The 24,429-nt window shown below is 47.0% G+C and overlaps 1 protein-coding gene across 1 annotated transcript in view; it reads left to right on the top strand.

Moving 5' to 3' along the window:
• The window catches only part of BOD1L1 (biorientation of chromosomes in cell division 1 like 1), a 105,308-nt gene that overhangs the window by 5,147 nt on the left and 75,732 nt on the right, over positions 1–24,429 (top strand). The window contains exons 2-4 of the mRNA XM_069744861.1: positions 1,049–1,173; positions 2,011–2,201; positions 5,166–5,774. Of these exons, the coding sequence (XP_069600962.1) occupies positions 1,049–1,173; positions 2,011–2,201; positions 5,166–5,774 (925 nt within the window). The remainder of the gene's footprint in view (positions 1–1,048; positions 1,174–2,010; positions 2,202–5,165; positions 5,775–24,429) is intronic.

The raw sequence follows: 24,429 nt of genomic DNA, 5'->3' as shown, positions 1-24,429 counted from the left end.
TGTTGGACACAGTAATGTTTCTGCCTTGAAATGAGGTTTATTGTACTAACAGAAAATGTGCAATCTGCATTCAAACAAAATTTGAAAATTTGACAGGTCCATAAGTATGGGCACCCTTATCATTTTCTTGTTTTAAATACTCCTACCTACTTTTTACTGACTTACTGAAGCACTTTTTTTTTTGTTTTCTAACCTCATTGAGCTTTGAACTTCACAGCCAGGTGTATGCAATCATGAGAAAAGCTACTTAAAGTGGCCACTTGCAAGTTGTTCTCCTGTTTGAATCTCGTCTGAAAATCAGTCAAGGAAATAAATACATTCCAAACAGAAGTGCGCATCAGATGATGATGTCAATTACCTTCTCAAGATCGCCATTATGTCTTATTACTTGGTAATAAAAATAAACGTGTTAAAGGAGTTATCCGGGAGTTACACACATACTTGGAATTTGCATGGGGTGGAGGGGGTACGCTTTATGCTACTTTTTTTCCCAAATGGATTAAAGGGAATCTGGCAGCAAGTTTTGACTATGTAATCTGAGAGCACCATGATGTAGGGGGTGAGACCCTGATTCCAGTGATGTCACTTACTGGGTTGTGTGCTGTTGTATCAATAAAATCAATGTTTTATCAGCAGATTATTGCTACGGGACTAGGGGTTTTGTGCCTCCAGGTCCGACCCAGCCCCCATCACTGATTGGCTGCTTTCTGTCGATGCAAAGTGTACGCAGAAAGCTGCTAATCAGTGGGGTGAGCGGGGTTATACAGGGCTCGGCATTGAGAGCATGGCCAGATCTGCAGCAGAAAATGCAACAATATTAAAAAATGACAGTGACAAAACGCTGGAATCGGGGTCTGAGACCCTGCATAATGCTGGTGACAGATTCCTTTATAATGCAGAAAACTGCTCTGATTTTGGAGGCAGACTGAGGTACTGTATGAGGCCGTGGGTTTTTCCGTGTATATCGACTCCAACCCCCTTGTAATGTGTGTGAATATTCGGTGACCTGCAGCAGCTTTAGGCTGAGCTTATTGCTTTTTCCTTGCAGCCCGCATACCAGAATCTGAGACAGCGAGTGGACAATTTTGTGTCTAACCACTTGGCAAACCACACATGGAGTCCTCATCTGAACAAGAACCAGCTGAGGAATAACATCCGGCAGCAGGTGCTCAAGTGAGTAAGAAGCATCAGTAGAAACCAGCAAAGCAGTCAGCTAGCGCTGAGCCCAGAGGTGATGGCTGTCGGTCGACTTCTGTCCGCCTCAATATTTCTATTAATGGGACGCTGTCTTTCTAATGAAAATACTGGTACGGCTGCATACGTCCTAGTACAAGAGTAACAATGACATCTCCCTTATAATAATGCCATGTGCCAGTGCTGAGGAATCGAGCTTTAAAGCCATATGCATATTAGCCTGCAAGTGCATTGGGGGCAGTGCGATCAAATCCAAGTTCCAACACGCCCCCAATGCACTTCCAGGATAATTTGCATGTGGCTTCAAAGTTTCCAGCTCTGGCAAACTGACTTGCAAAACTTTTTAGTCTTCTTTTCATTATAGACAACATCTTCTGACATGGTGACGTCCTGTAGTTTAATATGTTAAAGGCCTGTGGTGCTCTGTGGAGGCGTGAGGACAGTCTGGAGAGCGATGTGCACAGGGCTGTGGTGTCGGAGTCGTGGAAATTGAGGAGGCGGAGGTTTGGCTTTCTGACTCCACAGCCCTGGCAAGGCCTGTGGAGTCTTTGTCATGGAACTTGAGGAGTCAGAGTCGGAGGTTTGTCTTACCGACTCCACAGCTTTGGGTGTACATCTGTAGCATCTTCCAGTCGATGCAGACTGTGCACCGCGCTCCACTCTTTACCGCAGCCCCCTCGTTCTAGGTTTCAGCGAGGGTCTGACCTCTTCCAGACAAGTCGCGACATAGCATCTGCCTGAGCAGACTGGCTGCTCACTGTTTCTACGATGTGTAGGTAATAAGATGGCCATTGAGTTGTGTTCTCCTCTCCTTAGGTCTGGGATGCTCGAGTCTGGAATTGACCGTATTATATCCCAGGTTGTGGACCCAAAGATAAATCACACCTTCAGACCTCAAGTGGAAAAAGTCGTGCAAGAATTTTTGGCCACGCTAAACAACAAAGAAGACTCAAATGCGAATTTCGAGAAAGTGGAAGAAAAGTCCGAGTCATCTCTGCCTGTCACCGGTAATTCAGTCTTGCTGTTTTAAAATCATGGTTGAGTGTAATGTGGCTGCAGGGGCAATTCACTATTATACGGCGCCTATGTAATATGTCATTGGTCCAGTGGTGGCTGCCACGTGCAGGGCTCACAGCTCAGGTTTGTGGTGAGGAGCCCAAGTGGCGGACTACTGAGAGAGATGTAAAGGGGGTGATCCTGACTGAAAATGGCCAAAGTTAGGCTTGTGTTTCGTGGTTCTTGGCAGGTGTGGGATGTGTGGTTCAAATTGTGCAACTTTACCTAACTAGAGATGCAGTTAATAGTCACCTTGTTGGTTCAAGGATGGACAGAGGAGCAGACCAGTATTCCACCAGATGGAGCCATGCTTCCCTGGTCCATTCAGGACATTCTTTCACAGGATTGGAAGAGAGTGGGGGAAGGTGATCCTACATTGTGCGATTGTTCAAATAATATACATATTTGTCCAAAGTTGTGTAGATTAGTAGACTGCAGTGGACCGATGCTTTGCGTACTCAGCAGGCATTCACAAATTAACATATAACCTAACATATATATAATCCGTTTTGATACGTATGGTTTGGAGGCATAGCTGTTCTCTACGTGTGTGTGTACAGTTGTGGTAAATAGTTTTGTGACACAAACTTTGTTTTTCATAGTTTTCTGCTTCAATGTTTTTAAATCTTTTAGACGGATGTTTCTATGATTACTGAAGTACGATTATCAGCATTTCATAAGATTCTTACACTTTTACTGGCAAATGCATCAAGTTTATTCAAAAACTCAATATTTCCCTTATTTTTCAAGACTTCTGCCCTTCCCTTGGCAGCTGGATTTCAGCTTCTGGGCCAAATCTTGCCTGATGACCTCCCATTCTTATTTAATCGGTGCTTGGAGTTTATCATTATTTCTGTGTTTTTGTTAGTCTTGCCACTATTTGATGATTGACCACAGATTGTCAATGGGATTATCTGGGGAGTTTCCTGACTGTGGACCCCAATATGTCAATGTTTTTTTCACCGACTCAATTGCAACATGGTCTTCATCATGCTGGAAAAAAGCATTGTTCATCCTCACATTGCTCCTGGATCGTTGGGAGAAGTTGCTCTTGGAGGATCTTTATTCATGGCAATGTCCTTTAGACAAAATTGTGAGTGAGCCCCCTCCATGGATGAAAAGCCCCCAAACATGAATGGTCTCAGGATTTAATTAATAATTATTTATAATGCCTTCTTATGTAGGACCATTAATTCTCCAGCACTTTACAGACATCATCATCTCTGTCCCCATTGGGGCTCACAATCTAAATTCTCCATCAGTTTACCTTTGGAGTGTGGGAGGAAACCGGAGAACCTGGAGGACACCCACGCAAGCACAGGAAGAACATGTGGACTCCTTGCAATTGTTGTCTTTGGTGGGATTTGAGCCCAGGACCCCAGAGCTGCAAGACTATAGTGCTAAGGCTACTTTCACACTAGCGTTTGGCGTACGTCACAATGCATCGTTTTGGAGAAAAAATGCATCCTGCAAATGTGCCCGCAGGATGCATTTTTTTCTCCATAGACTTGCATTAGCGACGCATTGCGACATATGGCCACACGTCGCATCCGTCGTGCGACGTATGTGTCGTGTTTTGGCGGACCCTCGGCACAAAAAAAGTTACATGTAACATTTTTTTGTGTGTCGAGTCTGCCATTTTCGACCGCGCATGCGCTTCTGATACTCCGCGCCCTCCTCCCCGGACATTACAATGGGGCAGCGGATGCGTTGAAAAACCGTATCCGCTGCCCCCGTTGTTCATTTTTTTTTCACAACGTACGTCAGTACGTCGGTCCGACGCATGGCGACGGCCCCGCACCGAAGCAAGTGTGAAAGTAGCCTAACCAGTGAGACACCCCTCAGGATGCCCCTTACCGCTGGCAGACACAGGACTGACGGCAGCACTCACCTTTTTTTTTTTTTTTTTTCCCTCTGGAAAATCATATTTTCCAGATGTCCCAAACAATCTGAAGGGGGCTTCATCAGAATTAATAACTTTGCAAAAAAGAATGGGATTGAACTTCAGAGGACGGGCTAAAGTTGTTTTCTCTGATGAAGCCCCCTTCAGGGTGTTTATTACCGCAGTTTCATTCATTTCCTTACATACATGCTAGCCACCTTAGGGAGAGACCCAAGTTGGGCTAAATGTAGCGGGACGAAAGAGACCGAAAAGCCCTCTACTTAAAGGAAATACATAGTGGATGCTTTCCTGAAACGGAAAGTGCTTGCAAGCAGCATAATACAAAGAATAGCAGGTTTACCCAGAATCCTTTGCAGTAGGCGGAGCTATGCAAATCATCTCTTTCCACCCCAGTCTAATCCACAGCGCTTGGAATCGCCAAGCGTGCAATGCTGCGGATTAGTTTCTAAATTTACACAGCCAACCAATTCCTACCTGTGGACACGTGTTTCGGGCTTTAGGCCCTCATCAGCACAGGGCTGGAATTGGTTGGCTGTATGGAGTGGGGCTCGGTGAGCAAGCGATACATACATGCTAGCCACCTTAGGGAGAGACCCACTCCATACAGCCAACCAATTCCAGCCCTGTGCTGATGAGGGCCTAAAGCCCGAAACACGTGTCCACAGGTAGGAATTGGTTGGCTGTGTAAATTTAGAAACTAATCCGCAGCATTGCACGCTTGGCGATTCCAAGCGCTGTGGATTAGACTGGGGTGGAAAGAGATGATTTGCATAGCTCCGCCTACTGCAAAGGATTCTGGGTAAACCTGCTATTCTTTGTATTATGCTGCTTGCAAGTACTTTCCGTTTCAGGAAAGCATCCACTATGTAATTCATTTCCTTAGACATTTACACAATCTGGATTATCAGAATATTTGGCTATCAAAGTGTTCAGTTCGTAATTCCTGATTTTTTTTTTTTTTTTTTTTTTGCCTGTTTGAATTAATTGTTTTTTTTTTCTCTTCTTTCCTAAGGATCTGCCTCCATGGTTGGACCCAGCACCAGTGTTGCTAGTGACGCAATGTCCATTTTAGAAACCATAAGCTCGTTGAATCAAGAAGCGACGGCGGCCTGGGCTTTATCGGAAAACTCTAATCTTAAATATACAGATAAGGCATCCAGAAAAGCTCCCCCAACGCAGAGCAATGATGTCTTCACAGAAGAGGCTCTGGAGAATGACAAGCCCACTCCAGAAGTCTCATGTGAAAGCGTGGAGCCACTCATCAAGGCAGAAGATATAACTGACATTTCACTTCCAGCTGAAGACATTAAAAATGCAATCAATGAAGCAATTAGCGACACACTAGGCAAAGACACTCCGAATGACATTGATGAACAGAGACCCAAGTCTGTGGAGAGAGCGGAGAAGAAAATTGAGGTCAACGAGAAATCAGACCGGAAGGAGGAGAAGAAAGAAATTAGGACAGAAAAAAGGAACGAGCACGTGAAGAGGAGCGATGAAAGCACCAGGCAGAAGGAAGACAAGTCCGGGAAGGAGAAGGAAGGTGACGCCGAAGCTGCCAAGTACAGTAATGCTGAAAAGAGTAACAGCAAGCAAAAACCTGCTGACTCTGTGAAGGAAGGTAGGGGGCACTCGCCATTGTTCATGACTGAGGCATCGCATGTAATACCAATAGCAAATTTACCATGTGATCTACTGGAAAACTTAAGAAGTTTTGTCTGGGTATTGTTTTTATGATGCACAGTAAAAATACATGAACTTTATTGTGCGGTTCAGTATAACACCAATACCAAAGTGAGACAGTTTCTTCTATTTTATAAATTTTGGAGAGGTTTGTCACTGTTTTCTGAGATTCCTAAACTTTTATTTATTTTTTTTAAAACCTCATGATTGACCGCTTCCGAACCTTGGACGTGTCCACACGTCCAGATTGGCTGGTACTTACCGACCTTGGACGTATGGATACGTCGTGTTGATTTTGCGGTCACACTGGCGTTGTGTGCCCAATTGACGCCGCGTGTCAACTGATTCTTACAGCTGACACCTGTCGCGGTGCCCGCACCACTCCCAGCACTTTATCCCCATAGATACTACAGTCGCAGCATTTAGCAGGCATGCAGAGGGAGGGAGCCCCCTCTGCACTCCGATCGGCGCCCCCCGTGACGTCATTCCGGGGGGCCCGATCATTGCTATGGTGACCCGGCACTAGCAAGTTAGTTAGATCAGCGATCAGACTGCATAAAGTGAAAGTCCCATGGGGGGACTTAGTAAAAAAGAAAAATAAAAAATTGAAAAAATATATGTAAAAAAAATCACAAAATAATAAAATACAAAATATATTGTACCAGTAAATAATTTTATGACAAAATAAGCAAGGAAAAAAGTACACACATTTGGTATCGCCACATACACAACGACCCGAACTATAAACCTGTCTCACCAGTTAACCCCTTCAGTGAACATCGTGAAAAAAGGCAAATAATTGCTTTCTCATCATACCACTAAACAAAAAGTGGAATAAAGCTCAATCAAAAAGATGAATGTAAATAAAAATATCGCTGAAAACGTCACCTTGTCCCTCAAACAACAAGCCACCATACAGCTCAATCAGCCAAAAAATAAGTTATAGCTCTCAATACCCTTCCTTCACCAGTCATTCCAAATCAGAATAAGAGCAGTGGTACCGGAATGAAGAATGAGTCAGACAAAATGCTGGTTCAAACTCAGTGCCTGCTCGTATGTCTACATAGTGTAGCAACGTCACAGCAACTGACTTTATTTTCTAATACACAACATTATATGATCTATTGGGGGAAGGTGTGCAGAGGGCGGGGGATAGGCAGGGTTTAAGCAATGTATCTAGTATTCAGTGTTTCTGGTTGGCTCTGACATCATCTGATGAATCTTCCTTTCTCCACGTCGCTTTAAGTATCATTTCAAGAGAAATGATACTGTCCTTCTGGAATGTGTAACTTGCTTCTTCAGCAGAGTGAATCTGGGACAAAGGTGAATACTGGCAGCCATCTTAAATACAGTTAAATTTGCATTAGCAAGCATAAAGGGGAAAACTTATTGTTTCACAGCATAAGAATATATAAAAGTACAAAAGAGTATAAAGATATATATTTTCACCTTCACAAAGCGATACAAAAGAAATTATTTTTTCAGTAAAAGTTTCTATTGCATAGAAGCGCCAAAACACCAAAAAGTATATACCGTATTTTTCGGATAGGACGCACTTTTTTTTTGGGGGGGGGGTGAGGGATGGGGATGCATCTTATAAGGGTATGTGCACACGTTGCGGATTGTCTGCGGATCCGCAGCGTTTTTGAGGTGCAGAAACGCTGCAGATCCGCAATTGATCTACAGTACAATGTAAATCAATGAGAAAAAAATGCTGTGCACACTTTGCGGAAAATCCGCTGCGGAAATGCTGCGGTTTAAAAGAAGTAGCATGTCACTTCTTTGTTGTGAATCTGCAGCGTTTTTGTACCCATTCCATTATAGAAAACCGCAGGGGTAAAAAACGCAGGAAATCCGCAAGAAAACCGTATCAAAAACGCCCAAAAAACGCTGCGGAACCGCACAAAAAACGCGACAAATCCGCAGGTGCGATTTCTGCCAGTAGAGGCAGAATCCGCACCAGAAATTCCTAAGCCTAATCCGCAACCTGTGCACATAGCCTTATGCGGATATACCTTGTTGGCATGCCGCGCTGTGTCCCTGGTGCTGTGGGGGGCTCTGCCGACATTTTGTGAAAGGCCAGAGCCCCCAGCAGTCCTTCCATGGTTTCCTGTGTGGTAATGGACTCCGAGAAAATGGCCGCCGGGAGGTGGCACATACGCAGATGGAGATCTCGGGAGATGAGATCTCAGCGCTGAAAAAAAAAAAAAAATGCTTTTCTAAATCTTATTAAAAAAAGAGAGAAATCGCTGGTTAACTTTTAATCCTTATATCTTCGTAACAAAAATAAAAATGTTTCAAAAATTGTGGTGATGCAAAGCAGACATGTGGGAAATGTTACTTATTAACTATTCTGTGTGATATATCGCTCTGGTTTAAGGGCATAAAAATGAAGTTTGAAAATTGCTAAATTTTCAAAACCTTTTGTCAAGTTTTTGCCATATATTCGTTTTGTTCACAAATATACCATATTTCTCCTTTGCCTCATTGGGGGACACAGACCGTGGGTGTATGCTGCTGCCACTAGGAGGCTGACACTAAGTTATACAAAGAAAGTTCTCTCCTTCCCTGCAGTATACACCCTCCTGCTGGCTCTCAGCTCCTCCCCTGCAGTATACACCCTCCTGCTGGCTCTCAGCTCCTCCCCTGCAGTATACACCCTCCTGCCGGCTCTCAGCTCCTCCCCTGCAGTATACACCCTCCTGCCGGCTCTCAGCTCCTCCCCTGCAGTATACACCCTCCTGCCAGCTCTCAGCTCCTCCCCTGCAGTATACACCCTCCTGCCGGCTCTCTGCTCCTCCCCTGCAGTATACACCCTCCTGCTGGCTCTCGGCTCCTCCCCTGCAGTATACACCCTCCTGCTGGCTCTCCGCTCCTCCCCTGCAGTATACACCCTCCTGCCGGCTCTCCGCTCCTCCCCTGCAGTATACGCCCTCCTGCCGGCTCTCAGCTCCTCCCCTGCAGTATACACCCTCCTGCCGGCTCTCCGCTCCTCCCCTGCAGTATACACCCTCCTGCCGGCTCTCGGCTCCTCCCCTGCAGTATACACCCTCCTGCTGGCTCTCGGCTCCTCCCCTGCAGTATACACCCTCCTGCTGGCTCTCAGCTCCTCCCCTGCAGTATACGCCCTCCTGCTGGCTCTCGGCTCCTCCCCTGCAGTATACACCCTCCTGCTGGCTCTCAGCTAACCAGTTCTTGCTTAGTGTCTGTAGGAGGCACACGGGTCTGGTTCAGACCCCAACGTTTTTATTTTATTTTTAACTTTTCTGTAAATTTTTATTTTTTAACCCCTTCCCGACCTGTGACACAGCGTATGCGTCATGAAAGTCGGTGCCAATCCGACCTGTGACGCATATGCTGTGTCACAGGATGATCGCGTCCCTGCAGATCGGGTGAAAGGGTTAACTCCCATTTCACCCGATCTGCAGGGACAGGGGGAGTGGTAGTTTAGCCCAGGGGGGGGTGGCTTCACCCCCCCCACCCCCCCCCCCCCCCGTGGCTACGATCGCTCTGATTGGCAGTTTCACTTTCAACAGCCAATCAGAGCGATTTGTAATATTTCACCTAAAAAACTGGTGAAATATTACAATCCAGCCATGGCCGATGCTGCAATATCATCGGCCATGGCTGCAAATACTAATGTGCCCCCACCCCACCGATCGCCCCCCCAGCCCCCCGATCTGTGCAGCGCTCCCCTCCGTCCTGTGCTCCACTCCCCCCGTGCTCCAGTCAACCCCCCCGCACTCCGATCACCCCCCCGCACAGCGATCCCCCCCGTGCTCTGATCACCCCCCCCCTGCACAGCGATCCCCCACCCCGTGCTCCAATCCACTCGCACTCACACCGATCCTCATCCGTGCTCCGACGCCCCCCACCCCGTGCTCCGACGCCCCCCCGTGCCCTGATCTCCCCCCCCTTATACTTACCGAGCCTGCCGCTGTCCGTCTTCTTTCCTGGGCGCCGCCATCTTCCAAAATGGCGGGCGCATGTGCGGTGCGCCCGCCGAATCTGCCGGCCGGCAGATTCGTTCCAGAGTGAATTTTGATCACTGAGATAGGTTATATCTCAGTGATCAAAATAAAAAAAATAGTAAATGACCCCCCCCCCTTTGTCACCCCCATAGGTAGGGACAATAAAAAAAATAAAGAATTTTTTTTTTTTTCACTAAGTTTGGAGTTAGAACTAGGGGTAGGGTTAGGGTTAGGGGTAGGGTTAGGGGTAGGGTTAGGGTTCGGGATATGCACACGTATTCTGGTCCTCTGCGGATTTTTCCGCAGAGGATTTGATAAATCCGCAGTGCTAAACCGCTGTGGATTTACCGCGGTTTTTCTGCGCATTTCACTGCGGTTTTACAACTGCGATTTTCTATTGGAGCAGTTGTAAAACCGCTGCGGAATCCGCAGAAAGAAGCGACATGCTGCGGAATGTAAACCGCTGCGTTTCCGTGCAGTTTTTCTGCAGCATGTGTACAGCGATTTTTGTTTCCCATAGGTTTACATTGAACTGTAAACTCATGGGAAACTGCTGCGGATCCGCAGCGTTTTCCGCAGCGTGTGCACATACCTTTAGAATTAGGCTATGTGCACACGGTGCGGATTTGGCTGAGGATTCACAGCGGATTGGCCGCTGCGGATTCGCAGCAGTGTTCCATCAGGTTTACAGTACCATGTAAACATATGGAAAACCAAATCCGCTGTGCCCATGGTGCGGAAAATACCGCGCGGAAACGCTGTGTTGTATTTTCCGCAGCATGTCAATTCTTTGTGCGGATTCCGCAGCGTTTTACACCTGTTCCTCAATAGGAATCCACAGGTGAAATCCGCACAAAAAACACTGGCAATCCGCGGTAAATCCGCAGGTAAAACGCAGTGCCTTTTACCCGCGCATTTTTCAAAAATGGTGCTGAAAAATCTCATACGAATCCGCAACGTTGGCACATAGCCTTAGGGTTGGGTTGGAATTAGGGTTGTGTTTAGGGGTGTGTTGGGGTTAGGGTTGTGATTAGGGTTACGGCTACAGTTGGGGGTGTGTTGGAGTTAGAATTGAGGGGTTTCCACTGTTTAGGCACATCAGGGGGTCTCCAAACGCAACATGGCGCCACCATTGATTCCAGCCAATCTTGTATTCAAAAAGTCAAATGGTGCTCCCTCACTTCCGAGCCCCGACGTGTGCCCAAACAGTGGTTTACCCCCACATATGGGGTACCAGCATACTCAGGACAAACTGCGCAACAATTACTGGGGTCCAATTTCTCCTGTTACCCTTGAGAAAATAAAAAATTGCTTGCTAAAACATCATTTTTGAGGAAAGAAAAATGATTTTTTCTATTCGCCACGACAGCACCCACTAGAGAGAGGGGATCCGCCCCTAGGAACAGGAAACCTACAGAGAGATAAAAGGGGCGGCCCCCCCTCGCTCCTCAGTTGGTTTCCTGTTCCTAGAAGGGAACCCACAGAGAAAACTCTATGGCTAAGAAGAGGAAGGCCTGCCTGGGCTACCGCCTGTACCGACTCTGCTGAGCGACAGGGGTCCCAGAGCAGGTGGACAGTGTCGGGGGAATGTTCCTGCGGGCTCCCCCCTCATCTGGTGCGGCTGACAGGGAAGCCTGAAGGTGCCAACGGTCTCCCTGCTGGGACACCGTTGGGTAAGTGCTAATGAATGCACGGCGCAGTGTGGATACCTGCGGTAATGCCCTCCTAAGTGGAGCTGAGCAGCGGTGCGGCGTCCCTGGGCGGAATCTTCCCTTCCGTTCCCTCCAGAGGTAAGAGGCGACATGGTGTGGGAAGCAGCGCTTAGGGCGCTTCCGGTATGCAGCAGACGCGGGCGCATGCGCAGTAGCGTCGGCGTCCCATGGAAGGAAGCTTGAACTTCCGGGGCCGCGGTGTCAGAGGACCATTTCCGGGGGAACCGCCATATTGGATTCCCCCATGCGATCCCAGTGTCCGGACGCCGGACTTGTGAGTAAAAAAAAAAAAAAAAAAATTTAGGAGGGGATGTATGCAGGAGTGGCTACACTATAAAGGTCAGGATTAGAAGTGCAGTCAGTGTGCATTATGTCGTCCCAAGAGGAGGTCCGTGTGCACTCCATGGAAGAGCCACTAGTACCTAGTAGCGAAACCAGGAAAAAGAGCAGTGGACACTCTAAGATAAGTGACTCCACTGATAAATCGGGAAGGAAATCGTCCCGTTCCACATCCCAAACTAAGGCAACCCCGCAGCCGGTAAAATTAATACGCTGGGTGAGTGTACACATAGCTTCACTGAAGCATATATTGATTCCTTTGCTTGTATTATTCTAGGCAAAGAGGACGGGGAAGAGTAAGCACAAACAATGTGCTATATGTACCGAACTCCTGCCTGACTCCTATACTAAGAGTCTATGTCAGGCATGTATAGATAACACCTTACGGCAGGAGGAATCGGTGAAAATGAATGAGATACGGCTCATAATTCGGGAAGAACTTCAGTCGTTAGGGGGCGGTTCTTCCTCGATTAATATCGAGAAAAAGAAAAGAAGAGTATCCTCACCTAGAGCTGACACGTCAGCAGAGAGTGGGGAGGTCGACTCTGATGTCTCTCAACTGTCTGATTCTTCAGGGGAAGATGACTTTGTTTGCTTTCCAACTGAAGGCATAAACAACTTGGTTAAATCGGTGAGAAATACGATGGGGGTATCTGAGTCAAAAGAACCCCAAACACCACAGGAAATCATGTTTGCTGGTCTTTCCCAACGGAAAGGCCACGTGTTTCCAATAAACCAGGCCATAAAGGACCTCGTTAAGAAGGAATGGGGTAAAGGTCAAAAAAGGTTGGTACCAATACCCTGTAAGAGGCGCTACCCCTTTGATGACGAAGATTTGAGTACATGGACCAAAATACCAAAGGTCGATGCTGCAGTTGCATCTACATCTCGCCGGTTCTCCTTGCCCGTGGAAGATGCAGGTTCCTTATCAGATCCCATGGACCGAAAATCAGATGCGCTCCTTAAAAAATCGTGGGAGGCCTGTGTCACGGCATTCAAACCGGCAATTGCAGCCACATGTACTGGCAGGTCAATGTTAGTCTGGCTGGATCAGCTGGAGCAAAATATTAAAAATGGTGTATCCAGGGAGAAGTTACGAGCATCTATCCCTTTGATCAAAGGTGCGGCTGCCTTTATATCGGATGCCTCTATTGACTCCCTACGACTGGCGGCCAGAACAGCTAATATCTCCAATACGGCTAGGCGGGCTTTATGGCTAAAAAACTGGAAAGGAGATGCCCAATCTAGATCCAAATTATGTGCCATACCCTGTCAGGGTGAGTACCTGTTTGGAACAGTCCTTGACGATATACTCACGAAGGCAGGTGAAAGAAAAAAAGGATTCCCTAATCCCTTTGTTCCATCTTACAGAAGGGCCTTCAGGAAGCCACCATTCGGAAAGAAGGGAGGCTTCAGAGACAGATGGAACAATAAGGATTTTAAACAAAAAGGAAACCTACTTCACTTTCTTCCTCAGCTCAGCGGCTCTCACACAAGAGTGTTCTCCGACAACACCACGGCAGTAGCTTACTTAAACCATCAAGGAGGTACGCGGTCGGACAGACTCAGGCAGCTGGCATCAGACATCATGGAATTAGCCGAAGGTCATCTGCTGTCACTATCAGCAGTTCACATCAGGGGCACAGACAACTTTCGTGCCGATTTTCTGAGCCGTCACACCCTCCATCAAGGGGAATGGATGCTAAACAGAAAAATTTTCAAAATGATAACAGCGCAATGGGGTGTTCCTCAAATAGACTTGTTTGCCACAAGAGCCAACCGACAGGTCAGGGCGTTTGCCTCTCTAAACAGGGAGGACAAGCCGGACATACTCGATGCCCTCCAAGTACCCTGGACTTTCGACCTGGCATATGCTTTTCCTCCATGGAATCTACTACCTTTGGTAATAAGAAAAATAAGGGAAGAAGGAGCAAGAATTCTATTAATAGCCCCATTCTGGCCCAAAAGGCCATGGTTCTCATGGCTGAGGGCGATGTCAGTGTCGGACCCGTGGATTCTGCCTCAATCCAAGGACCTGCTCTCTCAGGGTCCGTTCCTTCATCCTCAGGCAAAGGGCATGAATTTAACTGCATGGAGTTTGAAAGGCAGTTACTAAATCTCAGGGGGTTTTCTAGTGGGTTAATGGATACTCTGATGAAAAGTAGAAAACCCTCAACTACCAGGATTTATGTTAGAATTTGGAGGAAATTCCTTCAATTCCATACTACACAACTTTCCGCTGATATTCCTATATTTCCAATATTGGAATTTCTACAAAAAGGTCTGGAATTAGGTCTTTCAGTAAGCACTCTGAAAGTACAGGTGTCAGCCTTAGGAGCTCTTTTTAATTTTGATGTAGCAGGTAATAAATGGATATCCCGGTTTATATCTGCCTGTGAGAGATCGAGACCAATTAGCATACCTCGGGTCCCTCAGTGGGATCTATCGATAGTCCTAAATGCATTGACTCAATCACCTTTTGAGCCTCTCCATGCAGCCTCACTAAAAAATATTTCTTTAAAAACGGTATTATTAGTGGCATTAGTTTCTGCCAGAAGAGTAAGTGATCTTCATGCTTTATCTATAGATCCTCCCTTTTTTGTGGTAACATCAGATAGGATACTTTTAAAAACAGATCCTTGTTATCTCCCTAAGGTGGCTTCTACCTTTCATAGATCCCAGGAGATCCTGTTACCTACCTTTTATGAGAACCACTCAACTCCAGAAGAAGAAAGACTTCACACCCTAGACGTAAAAAGGACTGTCTTAGCCTATTTAGAGACAACTAGGGACTGGAGGAAGAGTAGGGCTCTCTTTGTGTCTTTTCAGGGTAAAACCAAGGGTGCCGGAGTCACAAAGAACACATTATCTCGCTGGATCAGAGAGGCAATAATCTTGGCGTATAAGGCTGGAGGGAAAGATCCTCCAATGCATGTGGGAGCGCACTCTACAAGAGCCTTGTCGACTTCCTGGGCAGAAAGGGCAAATGTGCCAATAGACCTTATATGTAAGGCTGCAACTTGGTCTTCACCGAATACCTTCTATAAGCATTATAGATTAGATCTATCCTCTGCTTCTGATCTAACTTTTGGTGTATCGGTCCTTGACTCAGTAAACCCACCCAGTCTATAGTCTCTGCAATTCTCTCTAGTGGGTGCTGTCGTGGCGAATAGAAAATACCGGATTACGTACCGGTAATGCTCTTTTATAGAGCCCACGACAGCACCCGTTCACATCCCTCCCTTTTCTGTATATAGTTGCACATGGTGCTTTTTTGGTGAGGTGTAAATATTAGAAGATATAATATGAGGTTGTAAATATGTGTATATATATATGTATATACCCGAACCTGTTAACTAAAACCTGGCGGCGGTTCCTCCTATTCTCTGTAAAACAACTGAGGAGCGAGGGGGGGCCGCCCCTTTTATCTCTCTGTAGGTTTCCTGTTCCTAGGGGCGGATCCCCTCTCTCTAGTGGGTGCTGTCGTGGGCTCTATAAAAGAGCATTACCGGTACGTAATCCGGTATTTTATTTTCACGGCTCTGCGTTGTAAACGTCTGTGAAGCACTTGGGGGTTCAAAGTGCTCACCACATATCTAGATAAGTTCCTTGGGGGGTCTAGTTTCTAAAATGGGGTCACTTGTGGGGGGTTTCTACTGTTTAGGCACATCAGGGGCTCTGCAAACGCAATGTGACGCCCGCAGACCATTCCATCAAAGTCTGCATTTCAAAAGTCACTACTTCCCTTCTGAGCCCCGACGTGTGCCCAAACAGTGGTTTACCCCCACACAAGGGGTATCGGCGTACTCAGGAGAAACTGGACAACAACTTTTGTGGTCCAATTTCTCCTGTAACCCTTGGGAAAATAAAAAATTCTGGGCTAAAAAATTATTTTTGAGGAGAGAAAACGTATTTATTATTTTCACGGCTCTGTGTTATGAACTTCTGTGAAGCACTTGGGGGTTGAAAGTGCTCACCACATATCTAGATAATTTCATTTCGGGGTCTAGTTTCCGAAATGGGGTGACTTGTGGGGGTTTCTGTTTAGTCACATCAGGGGCTCTGCAAACGCAACGTGACGCCCGTAGAGCATTCCATCAAAGTCTGTATTTCAAAACGTCACTACTTCACTTCCGAGCCCCGGCAAGTGCCCAAATAGTAGTTTACCCCCACATGTGGGGTATCACCGTACTCAGGAGAAACTGGACAACAAATATTGGGGTCAAATTTCTCCTGTTACCCTTGGGAAAATTAAAAATTTCTGGGCTAAAAATTATTTTTGAGGAAAGAAGACGTATTTATTATTTTCACTGCTCTGTGTTATGAACTTCTGTGAAGCACTTGGGGGTTCAAAGTGCTCACCTCACATCTAGATAAGTTCCTTTCGGGGTCTAGTTTCCAAAATGGGGTCACTTGTGGGGGGTTTCTACTGTTTAGCCACATCAGGGGCTCTGCAAACGCAACGTGACGCCCGCAGAGTATTCCATCAAAGTCTGCATTTCAAAACGTCACTACTTCACTTCCGAGCCCCAGCATGTGCCTAAACAGTGGTTTACCCCCACATATGGGGTATCAGCGTACTCGGGAGAAACTGGACAACAACTTTTGGGGTCAAATTTCTCCTGTTACCCTTGGGAAAATAAAAAATTGCGGGCTAAAAAATCATTTTTGAGAAAAGAAATTTTTTTTTTTATTTTCATGGCTCTGCGTTATAAACTTCTGTGAAGCACTTGAGGGTTCAAAGTGCTCACCACACATCTAGATTAGTTCCTTTGGGGGTCTAGTATCCAAAATGGGGTCATTTGTGGGGGATCTCCAATGTTTAGGCACACAGGGGATCTCCAAACGCGACATGGTGTCCGCTAACAATTGGAGCTAATTTTCCAGTCAAAAGGCGCGCCTTCCCTTCCGAGCCCTGCCGTGTGCCCAAACAGTGGTTTACCCCCACATATGAGGTATCGGCGTACTCGGGAGAAATTGCTCAACAAATTTTAGGAATCCATTTTATCCTATTGCCCATGTGAAAATAAAAAAATTGAGGCGAAAAGAAATTTTTTGTGAAAAAAAAGTACTTTTTCATTTTTACAGATCAATTTGTGAAGCACCTGGGGGTTTAAAGGGCTCACTATGCATCTAGATAAGTTCCTTGGGGCGTCTAGTTTCCAAAATGGGGTCACTTGTGGGGGAGCTCCAATTTTTAGGCACACGGGGGCTCTCCAAACGTGACATGGTGTCCGCTAAAGAGTGCAGCCAATTTTTCATTCAAAAAGTCAAATGGCGCTCCTTCCCTTCCAAGCCCTGCCGTGCGCCCAAACAGTGGTTTACCCCCACATATGAGGTATCAGCGTACTCAGGACAAATTGGACAACAACTTTCGTTGTTCAGTTTCTCCTTTTACCATTGGGAAAATAAAAAAATTGTTGCTGAAAAATCATTTTTGTGACTAAAAAGTTAAATGTTCATTTTTTCCTTCCATGTTGCTTCTGCTGCTGTGAAGCACCTGAAGGGTTAATAAACTTCTTGAATGTGGTTTTGTGCACCTTGAGGGGTGCAGTTTTTAGAATGGTGTCACTTTTGGGTATTTTCAGCCATATAGACCCCTCAAACTGACTTCAAATGTGAGGTGGTCCCTAAAAAAAATGGTGTTGTAAAAATGAGAAATCGCTGGTCAAATTTTAACCCTTATAACTTCCTAGCAAAAAAAATTTTGTTTCCAAAATTGTGCTGATGTAAAGTAAACATGTGGGAAATGTTATTTATTAACTATTTTGTGTCACATAACTCTCTGGTTTAACAGAATAAAAATTCAAAGTGTGAAAATTGCGAAATTTTCAAAATTTTCGCCAAATTTCCATTTTTATCACAAATAAACGCAGAATTTATTGACCTAAATTTACCACTAACATGAAGCCCAATATGTCATGAAAAAACAATCTCAGAACCGCTAGGATCCATTGAAGCGTTCCTGAGTTATTACCTCATAAAGGGACACTGGTCAGAATTGCAAAAAACGGCCAGGTCATTAAGGTCAAAATAGGCTGGGTCATGAAGGGGTTAATTAACGGAGTGAAGGGGGCGACGGATCCTTTCAAGGTTCCGATCTCCCCCGAACCATCAACAGGCGACCACATGGAGTGTCGCCTCCATGTATCCTCACCTGGAGCCAGGCCTAATGCCGGACAACTGGCCCTGTCCACCCGGACTGAACTCCGTGGATGTACAGAGGCCCCTCTCTATGGCGTCCGAGCAGCCCCCACTGTCCCACCACTGTGAAATCGGACGGCACAAGGAGGCGGACGGTTCCTCTCCACCTCCTTAACAAAGGGATGATGGATTGAGGTTTATCCCTGCACCGTCCACGCTTCCATACCTGACCTGCAGCAGAACAGTAGAGTGCGTGTGCTTCCTCGGCGCTGAAACCCAGTCATCCGCGGCGGCTCTATGCCGGGACGCGCACCGATGGTGAATGGATCCAGTCAGCGATGGGCCTCTGCAGTGGGATATTCACATGCTGACAGGCAGCCTCAGCTTCCCTGTGGCCCACCTCCCTGAGGTAACGCTCCGGCCGTCTGCAAAAATTTAGCCCCCGGCTTCAGCCGATGTGTAGGCCGCATTCCGGAAGCTGCGCCCGCACTATGGTGCACTAAGGCGGCTCCGCCCACCTTTTCTGGCGTTTCTTCCCTGACACCAGAGCGATCGCTTCCCTCAGCAACCAGCGTTGGTATTGCTCATGCAGAAATTTAGGCCCCGGCTTAGGCCTATTCATGGAAGTCACGAGGCTCTGCCCACATCAGTCTGTGGCTCTGCCCGCCGAGTTGCCGCCTCTCACTCTCTGCGAGACTTTACCACCTCTGCAACTCCCGGTGGCCATCTGGGTCCACCCTGCCGGCACACACACACACACACACACACACACACACACACACACACACACACACACACACACACACACACACACACACACACACACGGACTATGGTTTTGTATTAAAGGGGCACAAAGACTCTGCATCCAGGTAAGGAAGTACTGCTCTCTTCCCCTGCATCATCCCCCTGTACTTAACATGACCAGTATTTCCTGCCACATGACCAGTATTCCCTGGTCTTAAAGGCACATGACCAGTATTCCCTGGTCTTAAAGGCACATGACCAGTATTCCCTGGTCTTAAAGGAGCATGGCCTGGTCTTAAAGGCACATGACCAGTATTCCCTGGTCTTAAAGGCACATGACCAGTATTCCCTGGTCTTAAAGGAGCATGGCCTGGTCTTAAAGGCACATGACCAGTATTCCCTGGTCTTAAAGGCACATGACCAGTATTCCCTGGTCTTAAAGGAGCATGGCCTGGTCTTAAAGGCACATGACCAGCATTCCTGGTCTTAAGGGCATATGACCAGTCCGAAGCCGGTCACCCTAAATGAGCTCAGGAACCCTCCGCCGCTGATCCCAGCTTATCCCAGAGTACCTAGTTCCCTGAGTGGGTTTTGTCACTGCCACAACCCATGGATTCTCTGACGAGATTGAATCCCTCCATGAACCCTCTGTGGCTCGGAGTGCTCGCAGGACCAATGTAGATGGTCTCTTTCCTTCCGGCTAGCAGGGGCCGCAAGTATTCTAGAAACGTACACGCACTTAGAAAACGGAAGTTGCAATTCCTGATCCCTCACTAATGATTTGCTGAGAAGAAGTCTCTGAATATGGATCGGAGATTGCCTTGGTTCTGGATATATTCATATAGGATGAATTCGCCTAAATAATAATAATAATAATAATAATTTTATTTATATAGCGCCAACATATTCCGCAGCGCTTTACAAATTATAGAGGGGACTTGTACAGACAATAGACATTACAGCATAACAGAAATACAGTTCAAAACAGATACCAGGAGGAGTGAGGGCCCTGCTCGCAAGCTTACAAACTATGGGGAAAAGGGGAGACACGAGAGGTGGATGGTAACAATTGCTTTAGTTATTCGGACCAGCTATAGTGTAAGGCTCAGGTGTTCATGTAAAGCTGCATGAACCAGTTACCTGCCTAAGTATGTAGCAGTACAGACACAGAGGGCTATTAACTGCATAAAGTGTATGAGAACATGATGCGAGGAACCTTTTTTTTTTTTTTTTTTATTATAAATAGGCCACACATATAATTAACCAATCTCTGTAGATTGTCGAGGACTTCGGTTCTACTCTAGATCACGCAGTGTCCCTCATGAGGAAACTAAACTTCCTCACAGAGGATCTGCCATTCACCCTCACAGGGAGCGTCTGGATAAGCGATCCACTGGACAGAAACCTCTGCAAACGCGGTATCCTTTTTCAGCCAATATGCAAACACGCGGGGTGTTCCCTCCACGTATTCCCACCTAAGATGTGAGATGCCATGCCTAATCTGATTCTTAAGGGCGACGGGTCCTTTTAAAGGGCACCGATCTCCCCACACCATCGATAGACGAGCACATGGAGTGTCGGCTCCATGTATCCTCTTCTACAGCCAGGCCTATCACCGGACAACCAGCCCTGTCCACCCAGGGACTCTGTGGATATACAGAGGCTCCTTTTTTTGGCATCCGAACACCCCCTCTGCATATCCACTATTTAGCAGATGATGCAAGAAGGCGGACGATCCCTCTCCATTTCCCTGTTAAGAGGATGGTGGATCGAGGGTTCCTAATTTTTAACTCCGCACAGTCAAAAGAGAGCGGCGATAGTAAGAGACGATTTTCCTCCTTCTGCATGCAGCCGCGCATTCTGCCACTTTGCATATTAACCGGGTAGAATCTCCTGTGGTATACCTACCAGTATCCCTACCCGATGGATCATCAATTAAAAATACAACTGACTGTCAGATAGCAAATCTCATTCGTTGCGTCTTGCGGCCTCCAGTTCAGCGCCCTACCCTTCCTTGGCCGCCACGTGTGTTGCTAGAGCAATGGTCTCTTGGTCAGAGACCTTAAAGGGAACCTGTCACCTGAATTTGGCGGGACTGGTTTTGGGTCATATGGGCGGAGTTTTCGGGTGTTTGATTCACCCTTTCCTTACCCGCTGGCTGCATGCTGGCTGCAATATTGGATTGAAGTTCATTCTCTGTCCTCTGTAGTACACGCCTGCGCAAAGTAATCTTACCTTGCGCAGGCGTGTACTATGGAGGACAGAGAATGAACTTCAATCCAATATTGCAGCCAGCATGCAGCCAGCAGGTAAGGAAAGGGTGAATCAAACACCCGAAAACTCCACCCATATGACCCAAAACTGGTCCCGCCAAATTCAGGTGACAGGTTCCCTTTAACTATTTTGATTTCCTTTAGACCCAACCAGCAGTGGATCAGTTGTCCAGGACGGTCTAGATCTAAGGTATCTTGGTTCCAAAATGGGGACTGAAAAGTTAAGACCGACCCTGAACCTCAAACTTCTACCAAGCTTGACAAGGACCCCCTTCTTCGGATGGAGTTCCCCCTCTCAGCCATTACTTCAACGGAAAAAGGGGGAGTTTCTGGCATCCACCGACATTCGGGATGCTTACCTTCACATTCCTATGTTTTTCCCTCTTCAAAATTCCTTTGCTTTCCCTATCGCGAACAGCATTTTCAAATCACGACCTTGTCCTTCGGCCTGGCTACCGCACCCAGTGTTCACAAGGGTTATGTGGATGTTATGTTCCTCTTGTACACTAGAGGTGTGGTCGTCCTGCCCTATCTGGTTGACTTTCTAGCAGCTCCTTCAGCCCAGCGCTGAGTCGTCTATATCTTGCGATACCCTCTCACCTGGGCTGGCAGCTAAACTTGCACAAGTTTTTTCCTCATTTCCAGCCCAGCAGATATCCTTTTTGAGGATGATCCTGGAATCTTCTAGAAGTTCGATGATTTTCTCTTGAGACAAGGCCGTGGCCCTTCAACAGGGAGCTCGCGCACTTGTTCACTCATTCCCTCATTCCATTCGATTTGCTAGGAGTGTTCTGAGGAAAATTGGTGACGACAATGGAAGTGGTTTCCTTCGCTCCTCTCGTTTTCTGCAGGTCAATCAGGCTTTCAGAGGGTAGTCTCTGAGCTCCTTCCTCATCCAGGGGAGATCCTTTCTCCCAGTTATTAGTGACTACCGATACCAGTCCTCTCCTCCTGATCATTGTTCTGGTGATCCGAACGGTACGGCTAGTTCTACAGCAGGTCCACTGCCTTCTGGCGGGTCACCCCATCCGATTCAATCGGACAATCCCATGTCTGTGCCATACGTCAATCATCTAGCAGGTACCCGCAGTCAGGCGTCATGGCCGAGGTACCTGACATTCTCTGTTGGGCCACGATCTATCATTTGGTGATCTCGGCATTACACATCTCGGGTGTAGAACTCTGGGCGGTGGATGCGATCAGGTTCCCGCCTCATGTGAGTGGGAACTTCACCCGGAAGTCTTCCATCAGATCCGTCTTCTCTGGAGCACTCCAGATGTAGGTCGGATGGCATCCAGACTGAACGCCAATGTACTCGAGTTCGTGGTTCGGCCTCGGGATCCAAGAGCCATCGCAGTACATGCTCTGGTTCTTCCGTGGTACCAGTTTCCACAACCCCTCTTCCACTACTTCCAAGAGCCTTTCGGAAGCAGAAAGGGCCCCAGTGATCCTCCGGAATCTGCACTGACCACGTCAGTTTTTTTTTTTTTTTTTTTGAACTAGTATTTTTCCATCTTATCGTAACAAAACTGCAAACAGGGACTTTCTCGCAGGGAGTTCTCACATGCGGTTCATCCCTATCGCATACCGTTAGATCTTAATGGTCCTGGATGTCTTACAGTAGACTCCTTTTTAATTCGGACAGACTTTACTATCAGGGAAGGTCACCCCTTTTTTTTCTCTGCGATCTCGTCATTCCCACTGTTGAGGGTATTGTTCTACCCTCATTTCTTTCAGCACCAGTCCACAAAACTGAATGGGTTCCCCATATTCTGGACGAAATGAGTGCTCTGAGTAGGTACGTGTCGAGGACGGCGTCCTTCCGAAGGTTGGACACTTTATCTGGGCTTCCTGACGGTAAGAGGAAGGCTTCCTGACTGTTACAGGAAGGGTTTAGCCGTTTCATCGGCCATGTTAGCCTGGTGGATTCGTTACACCATCCAGGAGTCCTTCCGTGTTGGACGTCAGCCTATCTCCCTGTCTTTCGAGGTTTCTTGGGTCCTAGGCACCAGGCGTCGACAAAGCACGCTTGTGGGTTCGTCCAGTCAGCATGCATCCTTAAAGCACTATTAATTCCCAGACTTCGCAGATGTAAGTCTGGACAGGTGGACTCTGTAGACCGCGTTGGCGCACTTGTAAGTAGCGGTTACACAGGGCCTGATCTGATGTTGTCCCCACCCAGGGTCTGCTTTGGGACGTCCCACGGTCTGTGTCCCCCAGTGAGGCGAAGGAGAAATAGGGATCTTTGTGTACTCACCGTAAAATCCTTTTTTCCGAGCCATTCATTGGGGGACACAGCTCCCACCCTGTTATTAGCTTGTGCTTATTTTATAATTTGACATGCTATACTCTCATATGGTATTGATTTCCTACTGCTTTTGCACTGAACTGGTTCTCTGAGAGCCAGCAGGAGGGTGTATACTGCAGAGGAGAAGCTAACTTTTTTGTGTCACTTAGTGTCAGCCTCCTAGTGGCAGCAGCATACACCCATGGTCTGCATCCCCCAATGAATGGCTTGGAGAAAAGGATTTTACGGTGAGTACACAAAAATCCCTATTTGTCCAACTGAGGCCGGTTTCACATTTGCGGTTGTGTCTGCAGCGTCTTGTCCGCAACCACATGCAAAAACGCATGCTTCTGCAGCATTTTTTTCCCGCATCGGCTTATGCATGACGGCAAAGAAAACGCGTTTGCGCTTTTTATGCGTATGCGTTTGATATTTCAAGGAGGGCGTGTCTCAATGGGCATGTCTAAATCAGTTCCTGGACATGCGCAGTCCAAAGTACGTAAGCGAATTGAACGCATGCATACGCAAAGACGTGCGTACGCATGCGTTTCCGTATACAGTAATGCGTTTTTTTAAGCACTAATCCACATGCCTGCACATATTTGATGGAAATTTGCCGCCTAAAAAAAATAACATGGTGCGTTAGCCGCGCCCTGACACACACCGCGAAAAAACGCATGCGTAAGCAAACGCATGCAAACGCATAAACCTGCGTCCACAATGTAAAAGATATGAAATCAAGACGCATGTGGATGTATGCGTCAGAAACGCTGCGGACACAACCGTGAAACCTGCCTGAGTGACCTCTGTCAGGGTTTCATATGGGGACAAAGATGGTATACACGGTGACAGTCTGCAAGTCCGAGATGCCATAATGACCTTGCAATGGGTCAGTGAGAGGAACAGGTTGCCCCTCTTTCTGACCACTTAGGTGCTGCAGTCTGTATAACACAGCCGCCTCTTTCTGTGTATGAAGTTCGCTCCTATATGTACGTCGGATATCAGGAAGGGGCTTACAGCTGGGGAACTACCTGAAAATTGCAGACAGGTAGAGAAGCCATGGCTGATTTCATTCTCGTCTGCAGTAAGGATAGACTTCCTCTACTAGTTATGGCCCAGGA

This window comes from Ranitomeya imitator, chromosome 1 (genome assembly GCF_032444005.1).
Source record: "Ranitomeya imitator isolate aRanImi1 chromosome 1, aRanImi1.pri, whole genome shotgun sequence".
Classification (NCBI taxonomy): Eukaryota; Metazoa; Chordata; class Amphibia; order Anura; family Dendrobatidae; genus Ranitomeya; species Ranitomeya imitator.
Note: the sequence above shows the minus strand (reverse complement) of the source record. Positions and strands in the feature narration are given on the sequence as shown.